General features: G+C 40.5%; 3 protein-coding genes and 1 long non-coding RNA gene across 5 annotated transcripts in view; 1 reads left to right on the plus strand and 3 right to left on the minus strand.

Annotated features, from left to right (window-relative positions):
* Window positions 1-3,645: 3,645 nt before the first annotated feature.
* On the minus strand, window positions 3,646-5,192 carry LOC146464285 (uncharacterized). The gene has a single exon (XM_085129984.1). The coding sequence runs from the start codon at window positions 4,847-4,849 to the stop codon at window positions 4,226-4,228; it is 624 nt and encodes a 207-aa protein (XP_084986110.1). The 5' UTR covers window positions 4,850-5,192; the 3' UTR covers window positions 3,646-4,225.
* Window positions 5,193-7,606: 2,414 nt separating this feature from the next.
* LOC146464286 (pleckstrin homology domain-containing family A member 5-like) lies at window positions 7,607-10,054 on the minus strand. Its single transcript, XM_085129986.1, has 2 exons — window positions 10,037-10,054; window positions 7,607-9,618 (listed from the first exon to the last, which is right to left on the minus strand). The coding sequence occupies exon 2, from the start codon at window positions 9,432-9,434 to the stop codon at window positions 8,820-8,822; it is 615 nt and encodes a 204-aa protein (XP_084986112.1). The 5' UTR covers window positions 9,435-9,618; window positions 10,037-10,054; the 3' UTR covers window positions 7,607-8,819.
* Window positions 10,055-14,057: 4,003 nt separating this feature from the next.
* LOC146464287 (uncharacterized) lies at window positions 14,058-15,825 on the plus strand. Its single transcript, XM_085129985.1, has one exon. It carries the CDS (start codon window positions 14,481-14,483, stop codon window positions 15,609-15,611), a length of 1,131 nt encoding a protein of 376 aa, XP_084986111.1. The 5' UTR covers window positions 14,058-14,480; the 3' UTR covers window positions 15,612-15,825.
* A 2,739-nt stretch (window positions 15,826-18,564) lies between these two features.
* The window catches only part of LOC146464288 (uncharacterized), a 221,212-nt gene continuing 217,479 nt past the window's right edge, over window positions 18,565-22,297 (minus strand). Inside the window, exons 1-2 of one of the 2 annotated variants that reach the window (XR_014868542.1) lie at window positions 21,731-22,169; window positions 18,565-19,608 (exon numbers count right to left, since the gene is read on the minus strand). This is a non-coding gene — a long non-coding RNA (uncharacterized LOC146464288). Of the gene's footprint in view, window positions 19,609-21,730; window positions 22,170-22,297 lie in introns of those variants that run through there. The other variant, XR_014868541.1, reaches the window with a different exon arrangement.

Raw genomic sequence — 22,297 nt, forward strand, 5'->3', positions numbered from 1 at the left:
ATGTTTCATAAGCTACGTCAAGTTGAAATGCGCAAGTTTATTATGTTTATCACCGCTGTTTGTATTCAATTTTTGACTAACATGTTCGTCTTGTTTGACGGTTTAACCATTCTTTCAGTGACAACAGTCTTGTCCATCGTGCAGTGTAATAGTTGTCGCATTTCTTAATTATTCATTTGTTGGGATCATGTAATTCAAATAAGGAAGTAGGACATGGCGAGCTGGCAGCCAAACGCCCCAGTTTAGAGTTCGGTACATCTCCCTAATTCTCGGCGCCTTATTGCGGATCCATCGCGTTTACTTGATACACTAATTATAATCTTGATATCTTTCTCGATATCCTTACTCCCTAAAACTGCGTGAAAAAAGTCGCTTTTAGTTCGGGAAAAGGTAAAATGAAACTTTAGGACCTACTTTCAATCCAAGGTTTAAATCTCTGGGTTACTGGTGGTGAATTCTAAGCTCGTTGCTACTGCTCTGAGGAAAGAATTACTGCATTAAATGCAAAAAGCGTCCGAAATTAGGCCGGACAAGCTGTTCATCAAAAAGAAGTCTTCATCAATGTGCCGAGGAGGCTGCACTGATCTCCTCCTACTCCTAATCCTAGTCCTCTTTTCTATAAAGTCTTTCCTGATTGCTTCCCATGCTGTTTGGCTGCCTATTGTAATAGGAATCGATTTTGCCTTGTCCATTAAACGAAAAACGGTGTCGTGAAACGAACCACTCCGCACTCTCCACGTGCTCATTGAAACAGCATTCTGTTCGTAAATTCCCATACACCATGCAGCAAAATCTTTAGTACGGTCCGATTGACGGTCATTGGGAGAGGTCGTCCATGCCCCAGATTTCTCACTACCGCACTGAAAAATACTAAGAACTACTAAAATGGACACCACATTGAATCTCTGATACTAAATTTACAAGACACGTACTTGCTCGCCTTGCTCACCTCTTTTGAGACTTCTAAAAACTTGCGCAGCACTCACACATGTGTACACATGCCACGCTTGACATTTCATAAGCTATGACTTAACACAATAAAAGGGTTTACAATTTCACCGGAAGTAACCCTGTTTATCGCCTGAGCACGAATTTTCGTGTGCCCTCGGATATAAAATATTGCGTAAAGCCTCGGAGGACGCTAAATGGAAGACAAATAACATTGCACAACATTGTTGAGTTCTTTTTTTGATAGTATTCTAACGCATTAAAAAGTAAAAAAAATCACCGTTTTGTATTGCTCTCCCGCTTCCCGTCCTCTTAGAACTCCCGCCTCCCGCCCTTTCCTCTCCCGTCTCCCGTACCCCTCCCGCCCCCTATTCTCCCGGGCTCCCGCCCCCCTGTCCCCCCCCACAAAGCTGCTCATGATCAGCTGCCAAATAATTTTAGAATTACGAGAGGAAAGAAATCAACTCAATTCTTGAAAGGAACAACTCGTGATCTGTTCTAGCGCATTTTGGAAACAAAAATGCAAGAACTTGAAAAACATTAGCCTAACAGTTTCAAGTCTCAATCCATACCGGCCTACTCTGTCTCTGGCCAGAAGCACTAATCGACAGTTTTATTGCAATGGGGTGATAATTTATAACAAACTTGACAATTATTTCTTTGTTTCCGCTGACAGACAAACAGTTTTGGGTTTGGGAGTGACAACAAATTTGCGTGATACTTCCTCTTTAAATACAGAGAGGAGGCCGAGTAGAATTAACGATTAATTTTGACGCGCATTTGACACGCATCAAAGTGAAAGTGTAGTGAAAATTGATCCTTTATTATAATTATACCAGGTCTCATTGCGACTACTGTAATCGCAATGAGACCTCGTAGAATTATAATTAAGGATTAATTTTCAGTTGTATTTTCAAAGTTTTAACAAATTGCCCTCGTCGCTGCGCGAATCGGGCAATTTGTGAAAACTTTAAAAATGCGCGTCAAAATTAATCCTTAATTCTACTCGGCTTCTATTCTGTATTTAAGGGTGAATTTCCCTACAAAAGTGTTTATGATGCGCCATCTACTGATGAGGAAGCTATTTGCAAGCTTAGCCCATAACGGCAAGCACGAATTTGTGGCGTCACACCAAACACAAAAGTACTATCTCCGTTTCCACAAGGTGCACAGAAACGATTGAAACGGAAAAGCTCTTTATGATGAGTGTTCTCTCGTTTTGTTTCTCCCGCTTCTGTACCATTCAATTTTTTTTTCTTAAAATCTTTTTCCTAGGGCCAAACGTTTCCAATTCATGAATTTTTCAGAAGAGTTGTTTCATGAAAATTATTTGACATCGGATTTCCATACAAACACTGTTATTTCGAGCCTGTTTGCCTACTCGTCAAAATGGCGTCGGAAACCGTGATAAGGCCTATTTGCGTCAGTAATAATTTCGCACAGCGGAGATGACCATGGAAAGGCAAAAAAGCAAGATGGCGAAAGTCAGAAGACGGGCCAGACGTTGAAAAAATTGTTACATTTTATGTGGCATCTCGTCTAGACGGACAATTTTTTTGTATGCGGCAATTTTTATTTGCCACATAAAAACTAACACGCCAGCTTTTCAGCAAATGCAGTTGTCACATAAAAATTGATCATTTCTCATCATCTACACGGGCAAATAAAAATTGCCACATAAAAATTGCCATATAAAAATTGCTCGTCTAGACGTTAATTGAGTGAGTATTAGTAACGTGCCAAACAAAGGGTTTACATTCCACCTTCCTCCAAAAAGCAGGAAAACCGCAGACCGCTGCGACCAAAGGCCAGACAAAACCCTCAAGTGTTGTTCAGTCAAAAAGGCCTACGCCTTGTGTTAGTGAGGGACCGTTTTGGAAAGAGCTTTAATAACTCCTGTCATTTTCCCCTAGAAAACAATTACGCTGGTGTGTACATACAGCACAAGGATGAACACCAATACGGTTTTCAATTTAACAAAAGGAGTTGTAGCTTTCGAAATGTCACTTCCGGTGTCGGGTCACTTTCTGCTGAAGGTAACACTGCCCCTGTTTGTGTTCAAAGTCCTTTGTTTTAAAAATAGGTACTCAAAACCTTATACGTTGTGGGTGAAAGGCTTTTGCAGCTGTACATGTGTATCAGAAACGCACAACGGTCCCAACAATGCGAATAAACAGGGCCGGCTAGAAAAACAAAGAAAAGAGATGATCGTTGCCAATCGATGCCAATCAATGCCGCTTTGATTATCAAAATCAGCCGATGGGATGGATGAATTGATGCACAAGGATTTCTTCTTAAGATTGCGTCGTAGTGTTTTAGCTCAATTTTCTTGCTTTTTCCTATGCTTATCTTTATCGGCTTGCGTCACACATAAAACCAGCCTTTCTTTTTTCAAAAGAACACTTAAATCGTGTGATCAAATTTTGATTCTTGTAAACAACTTGATAGCGTGCATGAGCACGTGCTAAGTGCACACTACCTTGTGACGTAATGTGCGTCTGTTCTCTTATAAATTTATATGGACAGGGCTTCAATTCAGTATCATTGCGTTGTTATATAATTAGTAACAAATGTCCCGACGCTTGTGTTAGATACTTGATACGGAGTGACCAAAATAGCTCCCGCTCATATTTCCTAAATTCCATTTTAGGAAATTTCAAAAGCGTAATTTTATATGAGATTTTCACTCGGAAACAGTTTAATGCGATAACACCTTTATTTAAGATCTTTTAGTTCCATAAAATACAACAAAACAAATAATATGTTAAAATAATAGTAATAAATAAACCTAAGCTTCAGGCAGCTTTCCTTTCGATCGCTTCGAACGGCGATCATTTTAGTTTACAGCAATGGTAGACAAACCATCCTTTACCCGCGAAATCTTTCAAATTTCCTAAGAAACGGATTTTACAAACGTGGATAGATAAAGAACAAACGTATGTGCAAATTTTGAGAAGAGAACGTTCGACAAATGAATTTCTCCCCACTGTATTTATCATGAAAACGTTACGATTTTCTCAACTGCGTTGTCACAATTAATTAACTATGAAACAGTTATGAAACGTGTTCAAAGTATCTTTCCGCTCTTGTACTTTTCTCATTGTCTAGCTTACAATCTGTCTGTAAAAAGCAGTTTAACCAATGAATTATATCGCGGATGTTATCATGGAAAATAAAAGCCGGATGCTGTAGATGGCTTTATGCCGTGTAAGCACAATTGTTTCCGTCTTTCCGCTGAGATCCTCGTTTCAGAATGCCCAGCAAATATATCTACACATTAAGCGGCATCAATTAATGTCCTTAAATTCATCAATGTATTTGACTTCACGGCGAAAATGTTATTAGCGTTTAAGTCAAAAACACTCGTACAACTCGGCGAGCGAAGTATGCGGTTTCTGCGAAGTGAAAGCTTGCGTTGGCATCTTCTCAGCACTTCCTTAGCAGAGGTTATCCTGTCCGCACGAGCCAAGTTTGGGAGCTCAAAGTTCAAAACTTCTGTTTGAGTATCTTGGTTTTTAATCCACGCTGTTGGGTCCATGACTAAAGCCATCGCTTTAGCAAGGAGAATCTGCGAGAGCCACTCATTTCTTTCTTCTTCAGAGAAACAACACAGTAAATAGGTCCGAGACGAGGTCTTGGGCGAGAGTGACTCCTTAACGATCTTTAAACAGTACTTTGTGTGCTTGTCTGGTAGTTCTTCTATATACAATGACATGTCGTTGAAGAAGATAAACTCTTTCGGCGCGTCTGTCTTCGACTCTTGTTCGTTTCGATAATAGCACAAGCACTCTTTGCTGAGGACAAAGTATCTAAGGTTCCATTGTTTGAGAAGTTCGCTTTTCTTGAGCAGGTAGCCCTGTTTTAAGATGCCAATTTTTTGATACCCGTCTCTACGCTTCATGTCAGATCCTTGGACTTTGCAGTTGTAGACGTTGAAAGCTGAACTAAATCCCACCAGTGAACTTTTCAAATAAACACGAATCAGTCTTGCTTCTGTTGCCTCGAAAACGTGAATGTATTCCAACAGGTAGCCGAGTTTCTTTTTAAACAACGTGGAACGTGCAGATTCCTCGAAATCTAAGAGGTAACTTTCCAAGAAACTGACGCAAGAAGCTAGACAGTCAGCTTTAAAACTACCGTGTTCACTTCACTGATTCACTGGAAAACTAAATCCGAGAATTATGACATAAATAGTATTTTGAGAAAATGACCTTCAGACTTAAAAGTGATCATGGTATCTCGCATGACTTAGAAAAACAATCTCATGACAATCACGCACGAGCGTCTGGTTTACACAGCGAACAATGGTGCACTGTTGAGGTAATATCTTTGTTTGAGTATAATAGAAATCACGATAGCTTGCAGGATATCCGGGAATAGCGTGCTGCTTTAAACATTTGGCAGAGCTTTTGTGTAGACGGCAATGATAACAAGATTGTAAATCTTCATTTGTTTGAACAAAAAATTAAAAAAAGGTTTTTGTCTAATAATAGCAGTAAACAGAAGGTAGTAATATTATCTCTTCAGTCAAATTGTAGGTCACACCATGAATGCCACGTGAAACTCAAAATTTAACACAAGAAAAATGACATTATACGGCAAAGTAAACTGTGGGACCCGTGCCCACCGGGGGACGGGGGTGGGGGTTACCCCATATTATTGGCTTTGTCGAAAGGCTCCGTTCAAATGAGGTGCTTCTTTCAATGTTAAGGGCTCGCAAAAGGGACTGTGCACTGTTAAGGAAAGAATTAAATCCATTTATAGGATAAATGGATAGAAAAAGCAGAAATTGCAACGCGAGGACTATACGACCCTATACCGACAGAAAAAATAAATGAGGGGGTAGAGTTCATATTTTAAACATGAAAAAGAAAGATATAAACGTATTATATAAAAATATGATTCGCCGGCGCGTGAGGACTTGGACTAGTACATTTATTAGTTATATGTGTTTGAATGGGGGTAACATTTGGGTAAAAGATGGCACGTGAATTGAAAGTTTAAAGAATTGAAACTCCGGGTGGAGCCCCTCTGTGGCCGTATGAAACTTTCACTTACTGAGTATTCCTCAGGACTGTACCAAAGAGAAGTTACGGCGAAACCTTTCTTCAAGATTTAAAAATTGACGACAACTTCAATAGCATCAACAGTATCACTGGAATTCGAAAAAGGACTGTTTAAAGGAGCCAACAGTTAGAACCTTTTTTCGATTCTGTAGCATAGTAACGTATTAGAAAGTTATCTCAATTGACTTGAGGAAAAGGCTCGAAATAGACCACAAGTGGTCACCAACGTGTTCCGTGACGTCGGCATCTCAACCAATCACAGCTCGCCTACTGTATTCAGACGACCAGCACGTGTGAGACGTGTGTGTTGCTCACGTTATTCGTGTGAAAAAATATTGGTGTCGCGGCGGATGAAAGGCGTCTGCTCTCTGCCGCTTTCCCTTGACTCCCTTAGTGCGCGAAAATTGCCTCCTGCGAGGACAAAATTCCGCCCGCCGCTTTCCCGTAACGCTAGCTTTATTTTGGCTACAAAATACAGTCGAACCTTTATGAGCGACCACCTCTCGTAAGCGACCACCTCTAAGCGACGATCAAAGCACCAAATTTTGCCCAGTCAAAGCCCTATAGTTGGAACCTCTCGCAAACGACCACCTCTCATAAGCGACCGCGACCACTTTATTATTATAATTCTTTATTGTTTTTAACTTCTTTTAAGCCACCACGTGACTCATGTTCGCAGTATTTACTACGCTACTCAGAATGTATGAGGAACTTTCATTTACAACTTAGCACTACTCGTATTATAACTAGGAAAATGTATGCAATAAACCGGCTCTCTCCTTCGAATGAGTAGATTAGTCAGACTTAGCTGTTCCCGGAAAGACTCCCTACTAAAGTTCGACTTTCTTAAGCGACCAGTGAATCTTGACTCAAATTTCTGCAAGGCTGATCGGACTGCGTAGAAAACTTAACACGACAGCTACATGATAGAGACCAAACGGCCGAGAATCAACAGAATGCGGCAACCGTGGACAGCTGATTCGAGCTGGTTGGCTCTCGTCAGCAGTTGTCTACCAAATGCACGTGGTAGCCGATTTCAGATGGGCCCAAATTCAGACATCCGTCCACTTAATAGCGCGTGATTACGAACATGAACAAAAGAATTAACTGGAATATCATGTCGCTGTCGCAATAAGTTGAATGAGAAAACCAAAACTTTCCTTCACATGTAGATGGCCAAACCATGTTAAAAAGAACTACAGCTATTGGATCTGAAAAGATCTACGGTCCAAAACATAAAAGCAAACAATCTGCAAGGAATTGTTTACTAAATCTTGACATTTGGCTGGTCGCTTACGGAAGGTTCGTCTGAATAGAAGAGGATTAAATGAGCTTACTAATGAAGCATGAAACACATAGCAAAGAAGATTCGAACCAATCAGCCACCATATCTTCATGTAAGAATCACTGTAATGACCTGTTATATGAAAGGAATTGAGAACAAACTAAGTAAACGTTTGAAAGAAAGACAAAAGTAACTTGATGAGTTTGATGTAAAACTATGGTTCGCCGGCCACCCCTGCCTTGAATCACAGGAGCAAGGTTCGAGTCCTCGCCAGCAAAAGCCATATTGTCACATAGTACGTTATATCTTGCTTTTAAAAGTTTATTTACTTATGAAGAAAATTCCCATACCATAACTGCGTGATGTCATTAACAAATGAATGCAAAATTGCTGACACAAGCACTTGAAATACAAGACGTTCGTAAAGAAAATGGAAAAATTCTTGGAATAAAAGGGAGCTGAGCTTCGACGAAACTTTACGGTTATTCACTGATTATCTGAGTGGAGACTTCTATTCAATTACGGGTTTATTTTGCTTTTAGTGACAAAACATCCTCAAAACGTTATTACGTAATAGAGTTATAAGTTGGTATTAATTTAAATCACGTGTTTGGGTCTCATAGATATCGTTGGTGCCAAAAGGACTTGCCAGAAAGAAACCTCTGCTAGCAGGGTACCGGCTTAATGATACAAGTAACAGTATACACTTGTAATATAAGTAACAGTATATAATATAGTTTACAACTATGATAATCTGAGAATTGTTGTGGGCCTCTATATCTTGCTATAGCTATTTAAAAACAACTCACGCCTTGGAAAGCGTTCTTAGGAAAGTTTACAACCTTGTCAAGGTTTAGTTCGCCAATAAATTGACAATGAATTTTTCTCTTTAAATACCTTGGGGATCTATTACAGCAAAATCGTATGTACGTTGAGCGTGTTAAATTGTCCAAAATACACACTTGTTCTTATAACCGAGTACTCACTTGAATGCACAGAAATCGGCGATGTCAACTCATATGAAAAGCTATCGCCGTGTTTTTGATGTCGTTTAAATTCCTCTAAAAGACTTGAAAGTTGAGAATTTTAAATACCATACAGCATTGCTTAGATACCTCAGTTGTCAAGAACATGACAGGATATACTTGGCGAAACTGATGAGCCCTTCAGTGGAACGCAGTTTCGTTTGACAGGAACTGAATTGCCAATGCAGGCTTGTACTCCGTAGCGTTGCTCAAAATTCTTCATAACCTCAAAGGCGAAACAATTTAAATACTGTTAAATATGCATATGAAGCTAACTTTGAACAGTGCCCGAGCCTGGCACATGTTTGTGAACGTTTATATTTAAAGATAGTTCCTGCTATTTATATGAATTGAATCTTCGCTATAAACTTGTAACATCACAAGAAAATAAAATTTTCTCTTAGTTTCATTGTGCTATAGTTAGTAATTGTGCTTGCGTTCATTTTGCGTTCTTAGTGATTTTCTTGTTGAATTTGAAATGTTCGCTGGATTAAACTAAATCACCATTAATGTATTTCTCCATTCTTCCGACATGGCTGTAGACTTCCGTCTTCTGTGTACGCTAAAGTCGTCGAGAATCAGACAGCTCGGAGGAACTGGCCGAGTATTTCCACCAAGCGAGAACTTGCGTCGGTATCTTTGCAGAACCTGCTTTGCGGACGCGTGCCGGGCCGTTCGGGGTGTGTTTGGAAGCTCAGAACTATCCAAACCCTCAGCTGACATTTCCTGATTTCCGATCCACGCAGTAGGATCTACGACCAGAGCGATCGCTTTCGCATGGAGAATCTGCGACAGCCAGTCATTTCGCTCGTGCTCAGCGAAACAGCACAGGAACAGCGTCCGAGAGGACATCTTGGGCGATAGAGACTTCTTAACGATCTTTAAACAGTACTTCGTGTGCTTGTCTGGTAGTTCGTCTATGTACAATGACATGTCGTTGAAGAAGATAAACTCTTTCGGTGCGCCGTCTTCAAGCGATTCCTGCTCGTTTCGATAGTAGCACAGACATTCCTTGTTAAGGATGAAATATCGAAGATGCCACTGTTTTAAGACCTCGCTTTGCTTGAGTAGGTAGCCGCGTTTTAAGACTGTATCGCTTGCGTTCTTCATCTTTCGTACAAGCGTTTTGGACCAGCTGAAGATATTGTTTTCCGGTCGGGATGCTACAGTGTCGTATTAGCCGTCAACTTTTGACTGTCCAACTTAAGCGCCGGCGAACTTTCAAGTGCCGGATGAAAAACTCAGCATCGATTGGCACCTCAATAGGTCTCAATAATGCACAACAATATTTTCCCTGAAACAGGTGCAGTTAAGATGCACGTTAGATCTCAAATCTTGCAATTGGCTGAATTGGGAGCTACAAACGGTCTGCAAACGAGAACGAAGGCCAAAAAAAAAAAACCAGTGTCCAGCGCTTTTATAGTTTGACAAAGACGGTGGTGTTTGGCGCACGTGAGGAAGATCTTGTGAGTAGCCCGAGTACATGGAAAGGAGTGAAAGTTCACTGAAATAACATCGGTGTTTGAAAGCTCAGTAGTGAACAAACAAGATATTAAATTTCCCTTATCACTTTCACCATACTCAAATGTCTTGTTTATTAGTTCCGAATTTTACTTTAGTTCTGTGCATGATATCCTTGCGTTTGAAATTGAAAGCAATCCTTGCATAAAAACTGAGAAAAAAAAAACATTTATTAAATACTAAAAACTTACGATTTTTAAATTTGTGGAAGCTTATCTCTCTCAGAAGTGAAGGTATTAGTTACCAGGAGTTCCGATTTCTGATTTTCTCAGCCGCAATACTGATCAACATACATGTTCTCCTCACTGTCCTCCGTATATTTCGTATGCTACTAGTTGGAAGATTTTGTTTGAAAATCAAGGTATTTCATCTTTGGTGATTATGTCCTTTATTCTCCTGACTTCAATGTTCAATCAAGCAGTGACATTGTAAGGCGAAAATAGATGTTGATCACCATAGGGGCTTACAGGGTCAACAAATAGACAAACATGGTATGTGATAGCGAATTTTGATGGCCCTATGTTTTTCAGTTTGGCAGTAGCCGTGACAAACATGGGATGCGATATCTTTATTCAAGTGTTTTTCTTTTTTTAACATTCTTTTGGCTTCTTGCCATCATTGTTCCTGTAACAAAGATTGGGGGAAAACCTTTATTTTTTAACCTGACATCAATCATTATCGGTCCCATGCATTCCACGGGAAAAGTCCCAAATTTTAATCTATCAGTTCAATGACTTCATGACAGAAAGCGTCCGATCCCGGTTTTGTCGGAGGTAATGGGTTTGGAAGGGGAAGGGAAGCTAAAGGAACCCGTAGGGAAAAGCCAAAGGGGGGATAAGCTACATCCTGTCTCAGTCTTGTAACTCTGGCCCTGAATTGAAGAAGGCTTGTTGTACTAGTTGAAATATTGGCCAAATAAATAAGCTTTTCTTGGTGTCAGCCCTGCAATCAGTTTGGTTTATTTACGTAAAGTGACGTCTGGCACGTGCATTTCTACTACAACAGATCCGGCAACGGAACGTATTCAGAACAGTTTATTTTGCGTCGTGTAGTCCCCTGCATCCAAAAGTTTCGTAACTGTCTCAGTCCCTATAGCTATCTTGGTGGACCACCGCCCCCTCCCCTCCCCCTTCCCTAATGCTCCTTCAAACCGCAAACTCGCAAAGCCCCGAATCATTTCTTACTTTTTTCCGGCTTTACTATATTTCAGATTTCCAGAAATAAAATAGATTCAACGGTTGGTACAGAGCCCACGGGCTCCTGATTTTGTATGATCTTGTGTGGATGTCGCGGAAGACCCAGTCAGTTATGAAAATCATTGCTTCACGGTAACTGAGTCAGTAATTTGTGGAGGTATAGTTTCCATTTATTGATTAGCCTATGTAGCAATCATTTCCGTTGGAGTTTTGTGCGTTCACCTTCAGAAACGCTTGCTGTGAAGGCCATTTATTGATCGTTGCAAACAATGTGAAATATTAGCAGGAGCCGAGTTCCTCCTGCACAGGCAACCCAAGCTCGGTACACACGAACGTGACCTTTGATGACTCACTTCAGTTGACAAAATGCTAAAATACGGAAATAAACTTCGCTTACCTCAGCGTGAGGTTGTCTTTGTGTTTGGCTCCGCGGCGTGTAATATAATATAATATAATATAATATAATATAATATAATATAGTATAATATAATATAATATAATATAATATAATATAATATAATATAATATAATATAATATAATATAATATAATATAATGTAATATAATAATAATATATATTATAATATAATATTGTAATTTCATTTATATAATTTAGTAACATCTAAACCTGAAGAAGGCTGGTTTGGCCAGCCGAAATATTGTTTTAAAATATATTACGTTGTGTCAGCTTTGCAGTAGTCTTTGGACTTCTCATCGTCTATTTTTCAAGTTTGGCTGATTAGATCTCCTGTGAGATCCAACGTACAAGCAAGCAGGATCTTCGTTCACGGCTTTTGCAGTTTTTAAAATAAATTTGTGGCCATTTCAAGCAAGTCTTAGCGTTTTAGCTTCTGTTTAGTTTCCTTACGTTCAGAAGAAACAAAAATCTATCCAGATCACACAGAAAATACAGCGAAAACCTCACGCTGGCGTGAAAGGAGGTTATTTCCATATTTACTACCTATTCTGTATTTTAGCATTTTGAGAACTGAAGTGAATTTTCGCAGAGTCTACAAATAGAAGGCAATAAGCAAGGCTGACACACGGAAGAACTGAAAAAAAAGAAGAAAGAAATAAAAGAAAAGAAAAAAGAAATAACGTGACTTCGACATGACAGAGTACAAATTGAAAGCCAAAAAAAAAAAATTAATAATAATAATAACGATAATAATAATAATAATAATAATAATAATAATAATAATAATAATAATACATGGCGGCGAGTAGTGTAGACGTGTTTTAGCGCTGTGTTAAAAAGTTCGGCTACCACAAAAGCAAGCCAAGCTTGGAGCGCCAGTATACATTCAGACAAGTACTTTTACTTTGTGAACAGTCAAACCTGGGATAGGTGAGACTCTGGGTACCTCCTAGCGAAGGGACGCGAGTATTTCAGTTTTTTGGATTTGAGTTATAACATTGCGTGGTTATCGTATCGGATAAAATTTATGGAGCAGTACGGGGCTGGTGTCCAGTCACAGACTAGACCAAGGATCAAGTGGACGGACGAAATGAACGTTGCGTTGTTAAGCTGTAAGAAGAGTGCTCAATTGCTGGTGAAGTCTAATGAGCCGCCGCTAGCAGAGAACGGAGGCAGAAAGGGTTATATGCTGGTGATGAAAGAACTATGGGACGAAATGGGTTACGAGAATCTCGATTTATCAAGCCAAAACCTGCGTGATCAGGCTGCTCGCCTGGAAAAATCATTAGGCAATGCTGCTAGTAACATTGTCAATAGGGTTGGCAGGCGAAGACCAGGAAATATGGAAAGTAATGAAACGGGAAAAGTTGAGATTGGTGATAATTTTCAGTCACAGCAAGATGCAAATGAGGAGGTTGATTTAGATTTGCATAGCGTGCAAAAACAAGACCATGTGAATCCCACGGGGCCGGTTAGCACTTTATCACAAGAGGCGTGCAAGTTGTTAGAGAAGGCGACGCAGTTATTCGCTTCAGTTAATTCATACCCGGGCGACTACAAAAGTCGCCAGATTGACACCAGGACAAAGGAGAAACCTTCTGGGAATGATCTTGAAAACATAAACAAGACCGTGGAAGAGCTGATGCGGCAAAATGTAATCTCGCCGGTGAAAAACCCGTTTGGATACCTGTGGATTGCAAATTGTGCTCTCTACTCGACTGTGATTGCGTTTTTGTTAATAAAGGGCTGGAAGAAGGAGCATTCGGGACATACTAGATGCAGAAGAGGTCACAGTGACAAGTTTCGAAGGGAGTTTGAAAACAAAGCGACTGAGTTGCGGAAAAGAATATCCATCGCAAAGGCGGAGTGGGAGCGACTGAGAGGCAATAAAAAAGTCACCAAGAAGGGAAGGAAAAACCGGGCTCTCTTGTTGGAAGAGTGTAAAAAGATCTCGTCTTCAGAGTTGGTGAATTATATGGAGAAGAAGAAGGCACAGTTGCGTAAACTTAAGGCTTGTTACATCAGGGGGGAAAAGCAGGGCGAGGCAAGATCTCTAAATCGCCAATTTACTCAGGATGCAAAGCGGGTTTATGCAGTGTTTGATTTGTTGTGTGATGTGGAAGAGGCACGCCCTAGGTACCAGAAGATCTCCAGCACTGGTACCAGAGAGGGGGAAATGTTTGAGGATATTGAGCAGGCAAGTTCGTTTTGGTCTGGGAACAAGGATGCGGCATGGTTACAGGAATTGGAGGATGCTATCGCCAGGAGAGTGCCACCTCCCCCCCAGGAGCCCTGGCAGCTTAAGACATCTCAGGACATCTCTTATGTGGAACAATTAGTCATCTTGCTGCTCGCTGGAATACCAAGATTGTTGCTGTCACGAAGCAGGGACCTGAGATCTCCCGTTCGATCCGGTTTCTCAAGGGGTTACCTCAAGGCGACGCCCTCTGTCCGCGCCTCTTTACCTTGTGCCTAAACCCAGTGGCCTGGTTACTAGGTGCCACCGAGGGATATAGGCTTTCAAAGCCTATAGGAACAAAGGTAACCCAACTGTTATATATAGACGATCTCAAGGCGTTCGCATCGACTGGGGCCAAGCTGAACAGAGTTTTGAGGTCTGCTAGCAACGCCATGCAGGATATGGGCTTACATTGGAACCCTAAGAAATGCAATGTCCTTCACGTCAAGAGGGGCAACCAAGTGCAAGATGCGTTGGGGACGAAGCTGGACCAGTCATCAGTGGTTGAGAGTCTCAAGCTAGGGACCAGTTATAAGTTCTTAGGAGTTCAAGAAACAGTGACACAAGATGAAAAGCTGGCCCTTGAGTGCGCAGCCAAGGTGTATCTGAAAAGGCTATCGGTTATATGGTCTAGTCCTCTGTCAGATATTAACCGAGTAAGAGCCAGCGACCAGTACGCAATGCCAGTCCTAACCTATCCGATGTGGACTCAACACTGGCCAATCACAGAACTGCGAGTTATCGACAGAGAGGCTAGAAAGATCATCTGTGAAAACGGCGATAATGTATTTGGCAAGAGAGAAAGGAGGGCGTGGCTTGCGCTCGGTTGAGCGCGAATACAAGTTGACCAAGATCAAGGCAGCAATAAAGCTCTGTCAGAACATGGATCCCTCTATGAGGGCAGTGCAACAGTTCGAAGAGAGGACGGTAGAGAAGGGACACACTTCACTGATGAAGGAAGCGCATAAGTTTGCCGAGGAACTGGGCATGAGCCTGTCTTTGGAGTACCCTCAACCGTCGTGCCGGTCTGTGAGCGATCCTGAGACGGAGATTCAGGGGCCAAAGGTCAAAGAACATCTCAAGAAGGCAGATATGGAGAAGCTGAAAGAGAAGATCAAAGAGGAGAAGTGGCATGGACGGTTTTTGCAGGCTAGGTGGCAGGATAGCGAGCTAAATCGGAGTGGATGTTTTGCTTGGCTGCGTGATTGGACCTGTGCTCCTACCCATACCATCGCTGGGGTAATGGAGTTGTACGAGCAGCTTACGCCTACTAAGGTGTACACAGTCCACAAAACAGGTGTAGAACAGGGCGACGTCACGTGTAGACTGTGTGGGAAATCGCCTGAGACGCTGGCGCATGTGCTAGCGGGTTGCTCTGCCCTGGCCCAGTCTAAGTACCTAGAAAGACACAACGCAGCACTGAAAGTCCTCTTTTTCGAGATGACGAGGGATCTGAGGCTAATTGATTCAGTCCCTCCCTGGTACTCGTGTGCAGTGCCCAAACCAGTCTATGAGTCATCTGAGGCATTAGCGTTTTGGGATGTTCCAGTTTATGCTGAACATACCATCGTCAAGGCTAACAGAGTGGACGCTCGATTTGTGGACCACAAGAATAAGAAGGTGTGGGCTGTGGAGATGTCCTGTCCGTGGATGGAGCATCGAGAAAAGAAGTCCGAGGAGAAGACGGTCAAGTACGGGCCACTGCGATTCGAGCTGAAGAAGCGGTACCCTGGCTATGACGTTGAACAATGTAACATCATCATTGACGTGCTTGGGGGATGGTCAAGGGATGTAGACCTGACAATGAGGAAGCTCTTTGGCAGCAGGGGTTATGACATATTGACAAGGATGCAGAAGGCTACCATTTCGAGTTCTCTCAACATAGTTAGAACATTCAAAGCTACCGTCAATTGACTTTCCTTTAAGGAATAGCGTAGAAGCTCCATATCGTTTTTGTGTCGGAGAACTTTTATATTTTATGAGATTTTCATATTTTATCGCTATTTTTTTTTTTAATTTTTAACTCAGCAGTTTTCTTTTTATAGTTCCTTAACATCGCATAGGTTACGCTGCGCGCCCTATGTGGTTCTATTTTAGCATACATACGTTTTTTAACTGCACATAATAATAAATAACATATGCCTTTCCGTTATTTCCTTTTTACTCATTTGATAATGACGATATGAAGTCGTCGAAACGTCATGCTGTTTTACTATCGTTAATTTTCTTGCTGAAAAAATAAATAAATGAATAAATAAATAAATTAATTAATTAATTAATTAATTAATTAATTAATTAATTTATAAAAAGGTGTTTCGACCTGGTGGGCTCTCGTCGATGTACGATACTTAGGGGTATCGAATGGTCTTTGCAAGCATTTGCGAGCATGCGAGCAGTGTGTTTATTTTTGAGAGCACGAGCACTTGTCAAATTGTTCTTAAAACGATGCGAGCAGTTGCAAAATTTTTGCGAGTACGAGCAAGCGAGCACCCGTGTAATTTTTGCGAGCAATTCGAGCAAAGGCCAAATTTTGCGAGCACTTTAAAATTGAATGGGACCATTCGATACCCCTATACTTGTGAGAAATGGAACAATCCCTCTGGGGGGACAGTTGTCCATAAATTCACACGTGGTAAAAACTAGCAAAGAATCTAAAATATCATGTTAATGTCGCGATAGGGGAAATATGGATAGACAAAACTGTCGTAACACTAAAAACATGAAAAATATACAGCATACACGTATATCATTGGATCTTGCTCTGCTGGGCGGCCTGTAAAGTTTCAGTCAGGGCTCTGTGTGGCATTTCTCCCCCAGGGACTCCACAAATTTTCGTATCAGAATCATCCAACAAAATTGACGTCACATCCGGTCAAATTGGCGCCCAGCAGCCTGTCTCGGCGATGTCGAGTGATGGCATCTGGGTCGGGCATGATTTCTTCGGATTTTTGAGCCATCAGTATCAGGAATTGTGAACTGAGGATATGAAAGATGTTATAAAGATATTGCTTCGACTTCATGAGCAAGGGTTTTCCAAAGAAGTGATTTTTTCTATTGTCTTGACGGAAAATACGAGACAGCTAAGCGTCGTGTCATGGCGAAAATTTCACACTTTCAAAACGAGTGTCGTTCAGACTTTTGACTCTTGTGGCTTCTGATCGTTCGAAAGCTGAAATTGTAATAGCCTATCCCGTGTGCAACATAATGGAGGAGACACCGTCAGTCATAGTTTGCAGTGTTAACATCGGGAACCTAATTATCTCTCGACGTGAAGTGTTGGAAGCCTGTGCCATCCATATTGAAGCTGTTCCAATTGTCTTCGTTGTAAGGGACTCGTAATCTAGGAGGTGAGTAAATGTGGTTATCTTCATTTCCAGTTCTTTTCTGCTGACGTGAGTACCTTTACATTTGGGCTTTAGAGTAATAAGTCGGTTTTGTGCTTCCTAGTTCTTTAATAAAGACGCAAGCGACGTTTAAGTAATAAATAGTAATTCTCCTATTTGATATGCATTCACATCGTATTGTCCTGCAAGTGCGGGCTTGAGGAGGGGCTTGAGTCAGAAAATGTATCTGCGTGGCCTGGTTCATGTTGCTAGTGTGAGACAGTTGTTAAAGTTATTGATGTCAAGCCATCTTAAACACTAAATTAAATAGCATTATTGTGAATGACATTGTTTATCAAGTATTGAAAGAAACAACACCTTTACCCTTAACTTCATCTGCACTCTCACCACTTGGCCGGGGGGTGCTCATGGGTTAAGGCTTTTTTATACATTTGTACTATAATTATGCACATGCAACGTCAAATTGTGGTAAGAGCAAACAGTATGCCACAAGCCACAGACAAGTGGCATGACTGATGTTCTTACCTTGTTTTGATGTCCTCTTTGGCTTATCAAAGGACACATGGAGGGCCAAATGGACTTTAAACACTCTTTATGGCTGACAATGTCATTTGTACCTCATATAATTAGTTGCCAGTTATTTCAGTCATGTTAGTTGATGCCAAATATTTAAGGGTGGGGAATTGTCTTTTTTCTCCGTGTCCAAGGTTGGGGGAGAGAACATAAAGTAAAAAATATTGCGAATTCAGAGGTTTACTAGCAGCAAAAATGGACCCATGCATTAAGTTCTAATAACGTTGTCTCCTTTGAAACAATGAAATTCAAAATTCATTTTGACAAGGAAAATTGAGTCCTGTTCAATAACCAATGAAAAATCAAAAATTCAATAACCACACAATCAGTTCAAAAACCACTCATCAGTTCAGTGACAGTAGACCTCAATTGAAAGAATAACTATAGGTGAATTTTTTTTTTCTTAATGGGACAGGTAGGAGGAAAGGAGAGGGGAGAGGAGAGGGTATGAGTAAAACTAATTAATTAATTATTACAAATAATGGTATCAGGCTAACATGCATTTAAAAATCTATTACCCACTTATCCATTGTTTGTCTTTGTAATCATAATTATTTGGCAACAGCTGCCCAATAATGTAGCTTTTTCTTGTACATACATGTAGTTCCACTTCAGATTAGTGGCTTGTTGGTAAATTTGTAAAAATCTAGAAGTCCTATGGTTCATTGAAAATTAATTAGTCAAATAACCACAGCAACAGTTCAAAAAACACACATCAGGTCAGTGACAGTAAACCTCAAATGTAAAAGAAACTATAGGTGATGTGTTTTCAACTTTCTCTCCTTCATGCTTGTCAAGGATGGAAATGAGAGGCCTGCTTGTAAATTTCACATTAGTTCCATTAAAAGAAAGGTTAAAAAATTCAATCACCACACCAAAACAATAAACCTCCCACCCCCCCCCCCCCAAAAAAAAAAGAAAAGAAAGGGGGATTATATAAATGTATATATATTTATTAACCACCTGGCACCAGTTGTTCGAAGAGCAGATAACTTTATCCACTGGATAAGTCACCATCCAGTGGAGCAAATATACTCCACCTAGCCCTTTAGGCAAGTTTTCCACTCAATCCCATACTTAAATTTGATATATGCTTTTACCTTGTCCACAAATTATAGGGCTATTAGGAAAATCTTGCACACATTTTATCTGCCGGATAGTGACCTATCCAGTGGATAAAATTATCCGCTCTTTGAACAACTGAGGCCTGGGTGATAGCAGACCTCAAAATTAAGAAAATTTACTGGTGTGGGTGTTTTTATTTCAATGGGTCTTGCAGGAGGAAAGGAAAGGGAAGTGGACAAATATGTTTGCAATATATTAACAGGGTTTATAGCCGTTATATTACCATGGTTTAGAATTTTCCTCACCTAGGTGAAATTTTTAGGGAATTTTTCATTTTAATTCTTTTATTTTTAGGGATTTAAACAAAAACTCAAAAGGAAAGAGACCAGTCAATCCCCCGAGACACAGCAAGAAAGGAAACAGACAGCGAAAGGAAGAATGTGACAAGACTGGGAGTAACTGCAATGGCCGCTTAGCTATATGATTTATTATAATATACAATATGTCAACGTCTAATAAATTTCTGATGACAATAATTCTCACATTGGTGTACAGCGTCGTGTTTGATTACATTGACGCATTCGTATGATCCAAAATTTGGTCAGCCAAGGTGTCAAGCCGACCAGCCATAAGCCTTAGCTGGGCAGCCACCTGCTTGGCCTCCATTACTGTTTTTTTTTTTCTTTTTTTTTTTCTTTTTCGCTCTACTTTTTAACTGATCTTCTTGTCTCTTTGACTCGTCTCAAGTGCCACAATCCCTGTTTCCCTTACAAGCTCCTCCTTGTCTTCTGCTAACTGTATGGCCGTCGCAGTTTCTCCCGGTCTTGTCGCTTTCTTCCTTTCGCTATCTGTTTCCTTTTTTTGCCGTGTCTCAGGGGGATTTGCCAGGCCCTTTCCTTAATTTGAGTTTTTATCTTTTGTTTAAATCTCTAAAAACAAAAGAATTGAAAAAAAAAATTGAAAACATTAAACCCCTAATAATTTCATCTAGGTAAGGAAAATTCTAAACCATGGTAATTTAACGTATGACTATTTCTTTGCAAACATATTTGTCCACTTCCCTGCCCTTTACCCCTGCAAGACCCATAATATGAAATTAAACACCCATACCAGTAAATTTTCTTAATTTTGAGGTCTGCTATCACCCAGGTGGTTAATAAATATATATAGATTTATATAATCCCTCTTTTTTGGGGGGGGGGGAGGGGGTGGAGGTTTGTTGTTTTGGTGTGGTGATTTAATTTTTCAACCCTTCTTTGAATTGAACTAATATGAAATTTACAAGCAGGCCTTTCATTTCCATCCTTGACAAGCAGGAAGGAAAGGAAATTGAAAACAGATCACCTATAGTTTTAAGGTTTACTGTCACTGAACTGATGTGTGTTTTTGAACTGTTGCTATGGTTATTTGACTTTTTAATTTTCAATGAGCCATAGGACTTCAAGATTTTTACAAATTTACCAACTAGTAGCAATCAAAGATTATAGTGCGACGACTTTGGCCCCTAGGCTTCTAACTGGGTTGCATAAATCATGTTAAGATTACAGGAACCTGTAAATTAAATTGTAATAAAAATAAATATCAAAAGGTGTCAAAAATGGTTTTAAAAAGCATAGACATTTCTTCAGTGTGGTCATGTCATGCATCTCCAAGGAACTTTTCTTTCACCGTTCATTATAAAAACGTCACAATAGCATCTGGACGTCCCGCGCACGTTTCGTACTTTTCCTCGTGGTTTCGCTGCGAAAAGTACAAAACGAAAAGTACAAGACAAGGTAAGATCCTTTTCTTTCTGAAATATCCGCCACATCCTTGGTAGGATGCCTTATAAACACCTGGGACAGGTAGCATAAAACGTTTCTAACGGCTGTTGACAATTGTTCCCAGACAATAACCTAATGTTTTGTAACTATACTTACAGGTTCCTGTAATCTTAACTTGATTTATGCAACCCAGTTAAAAGGCTAGGGGCCTAAGTCGACGCTCTATAATCTTCGATTATATCAATCCCATCCGATATACAATCCTATCCGATATACAACCTCTTTTCTCGATTACTCGCGCTTAGGAACATTTACAGCGGTAGGCTGCTGCCGCTGAACATTTACAGCGGTAGGCACTGGGTACGAAACGCGCTGGGCATGATGGACTGTCATATTCATTATGCTATTGTGACGGTGCGATTTTGCACCGACATATTTTCTTGATTTTTTGCGCTAAGGAATATGCGCGCTGGGCATGATGGAGAGTATTAGGACGACTCGATTGGGAAGTGTCTCCTTCGTCGACGCAACAAGCCACTAATCTGCATCACTGACAAGAAGGAAGTGGGACTATGTACAAGGAAAAGCTATATTATTAGGCAGCTGTTACCAAATATGATTACAAAGACAAACAATGGATAACTAAGTGGGTAATAGATTTTTAAACGCATGTAAGACTGCTACCATTATTTGTAATTCATAGATACTAATAATTAGTTTTACTCATGCTTTCTGCCCTCTCTTAATATGGACCACGCCCCCATAACACCCTCTCCCTTCCCCTTTACTCTTATTTGTCCCAGTGAAATAAAAAAAAATTCACCTACAACAATTTGACGTCGCATTTGCATAATTATAGTACAAATGTATAAAAAAGCCTTAACCCATGAGCACCCCCCAAGTGGTGAGAGTGCAGATGAAGTTAAGGGTGAAGGTGTTGTTTCTTTCAATACTTGATAAATAATGTCATTTACAATAATGCTATTTAATTAAGTGTTTAAGATGGCTTGACATCAATAACTTTAACAACTGTCTCACACTAGCAACATGAACCAGGCCACGCAGATACATTTTCTGACTCAAGCCCCTCCTCAAGCCCGCACTTGCAGGACAATACGATGTGAATGCATATCAGATAGGAGAATTACTATTTATAACTTAAACGTCACTTGCGTCTTTATTGAAGAACTAGGAAGCACAAAACCGACTTAATACTCTAAAGCTCAAATGTAAAGGTACTCACGTCAGCAGAAAAGAACTGGAAATGAAGATAACTACATTTACTCACCTCGTAGATTACGAGTCCCTTACAACGAAGACAATTGGAACAGCTTCAATGACACAGGCTTCCAACACTTCACGTCGAGAGATAATTAGGTTCCCTCATGTTAACACTGCAAACTATGACTGACGATGTCTCCTCCATTATGTTGCACACGGGATAGGCTATTATAATTTCAGCTTTCGAACGATCAGAAGCCGCAAGAGCGAAAAGTCTGAACGCCACTCGTTTTGAAAGTGTGAAATTTTCGCCATGACACGACGCTTAGCTGTCTCGTATTTTCCGTCAAAACAATAAAAAAATCACTTCTTTGGAAAACCCTTACTCATGAAGTCGAAGCAATATCTTTATAACATCTTTCATATCCACAGTTCACAATTCCTGATACTGATGGCTCAAAAATCCGAAGAAATCATGCCTGACCCGGACGCCATCATTTGACTTCGCCGAGAGAGGCTGCTGGGCGCCAATTTGACCGGATGTGACGTCAGATTTTGTTAGTTGATGCAGATACAAAATTAAAAAAAAGTGCCGCCTGACCTCCGCCTGACCAGAGTGTCCCCCCCCCGCCCC

This window comes from Pavona decussata, unplaced genomic scaffold, assembly GCF_977016875.1.
Source record: "Pavona decussata unplaced genomic scaffold, jaPavDecu1.1 SCAFFOLD_166, whole genome shotgun sequence".
Classification (NCBI taxonomy): domain Eukaryota; kingdom Metazoa; phylum Cnidaria; class Anthozoa; order Scleractinia; family Agariciidae; genus Pavona; species Pavona decussata.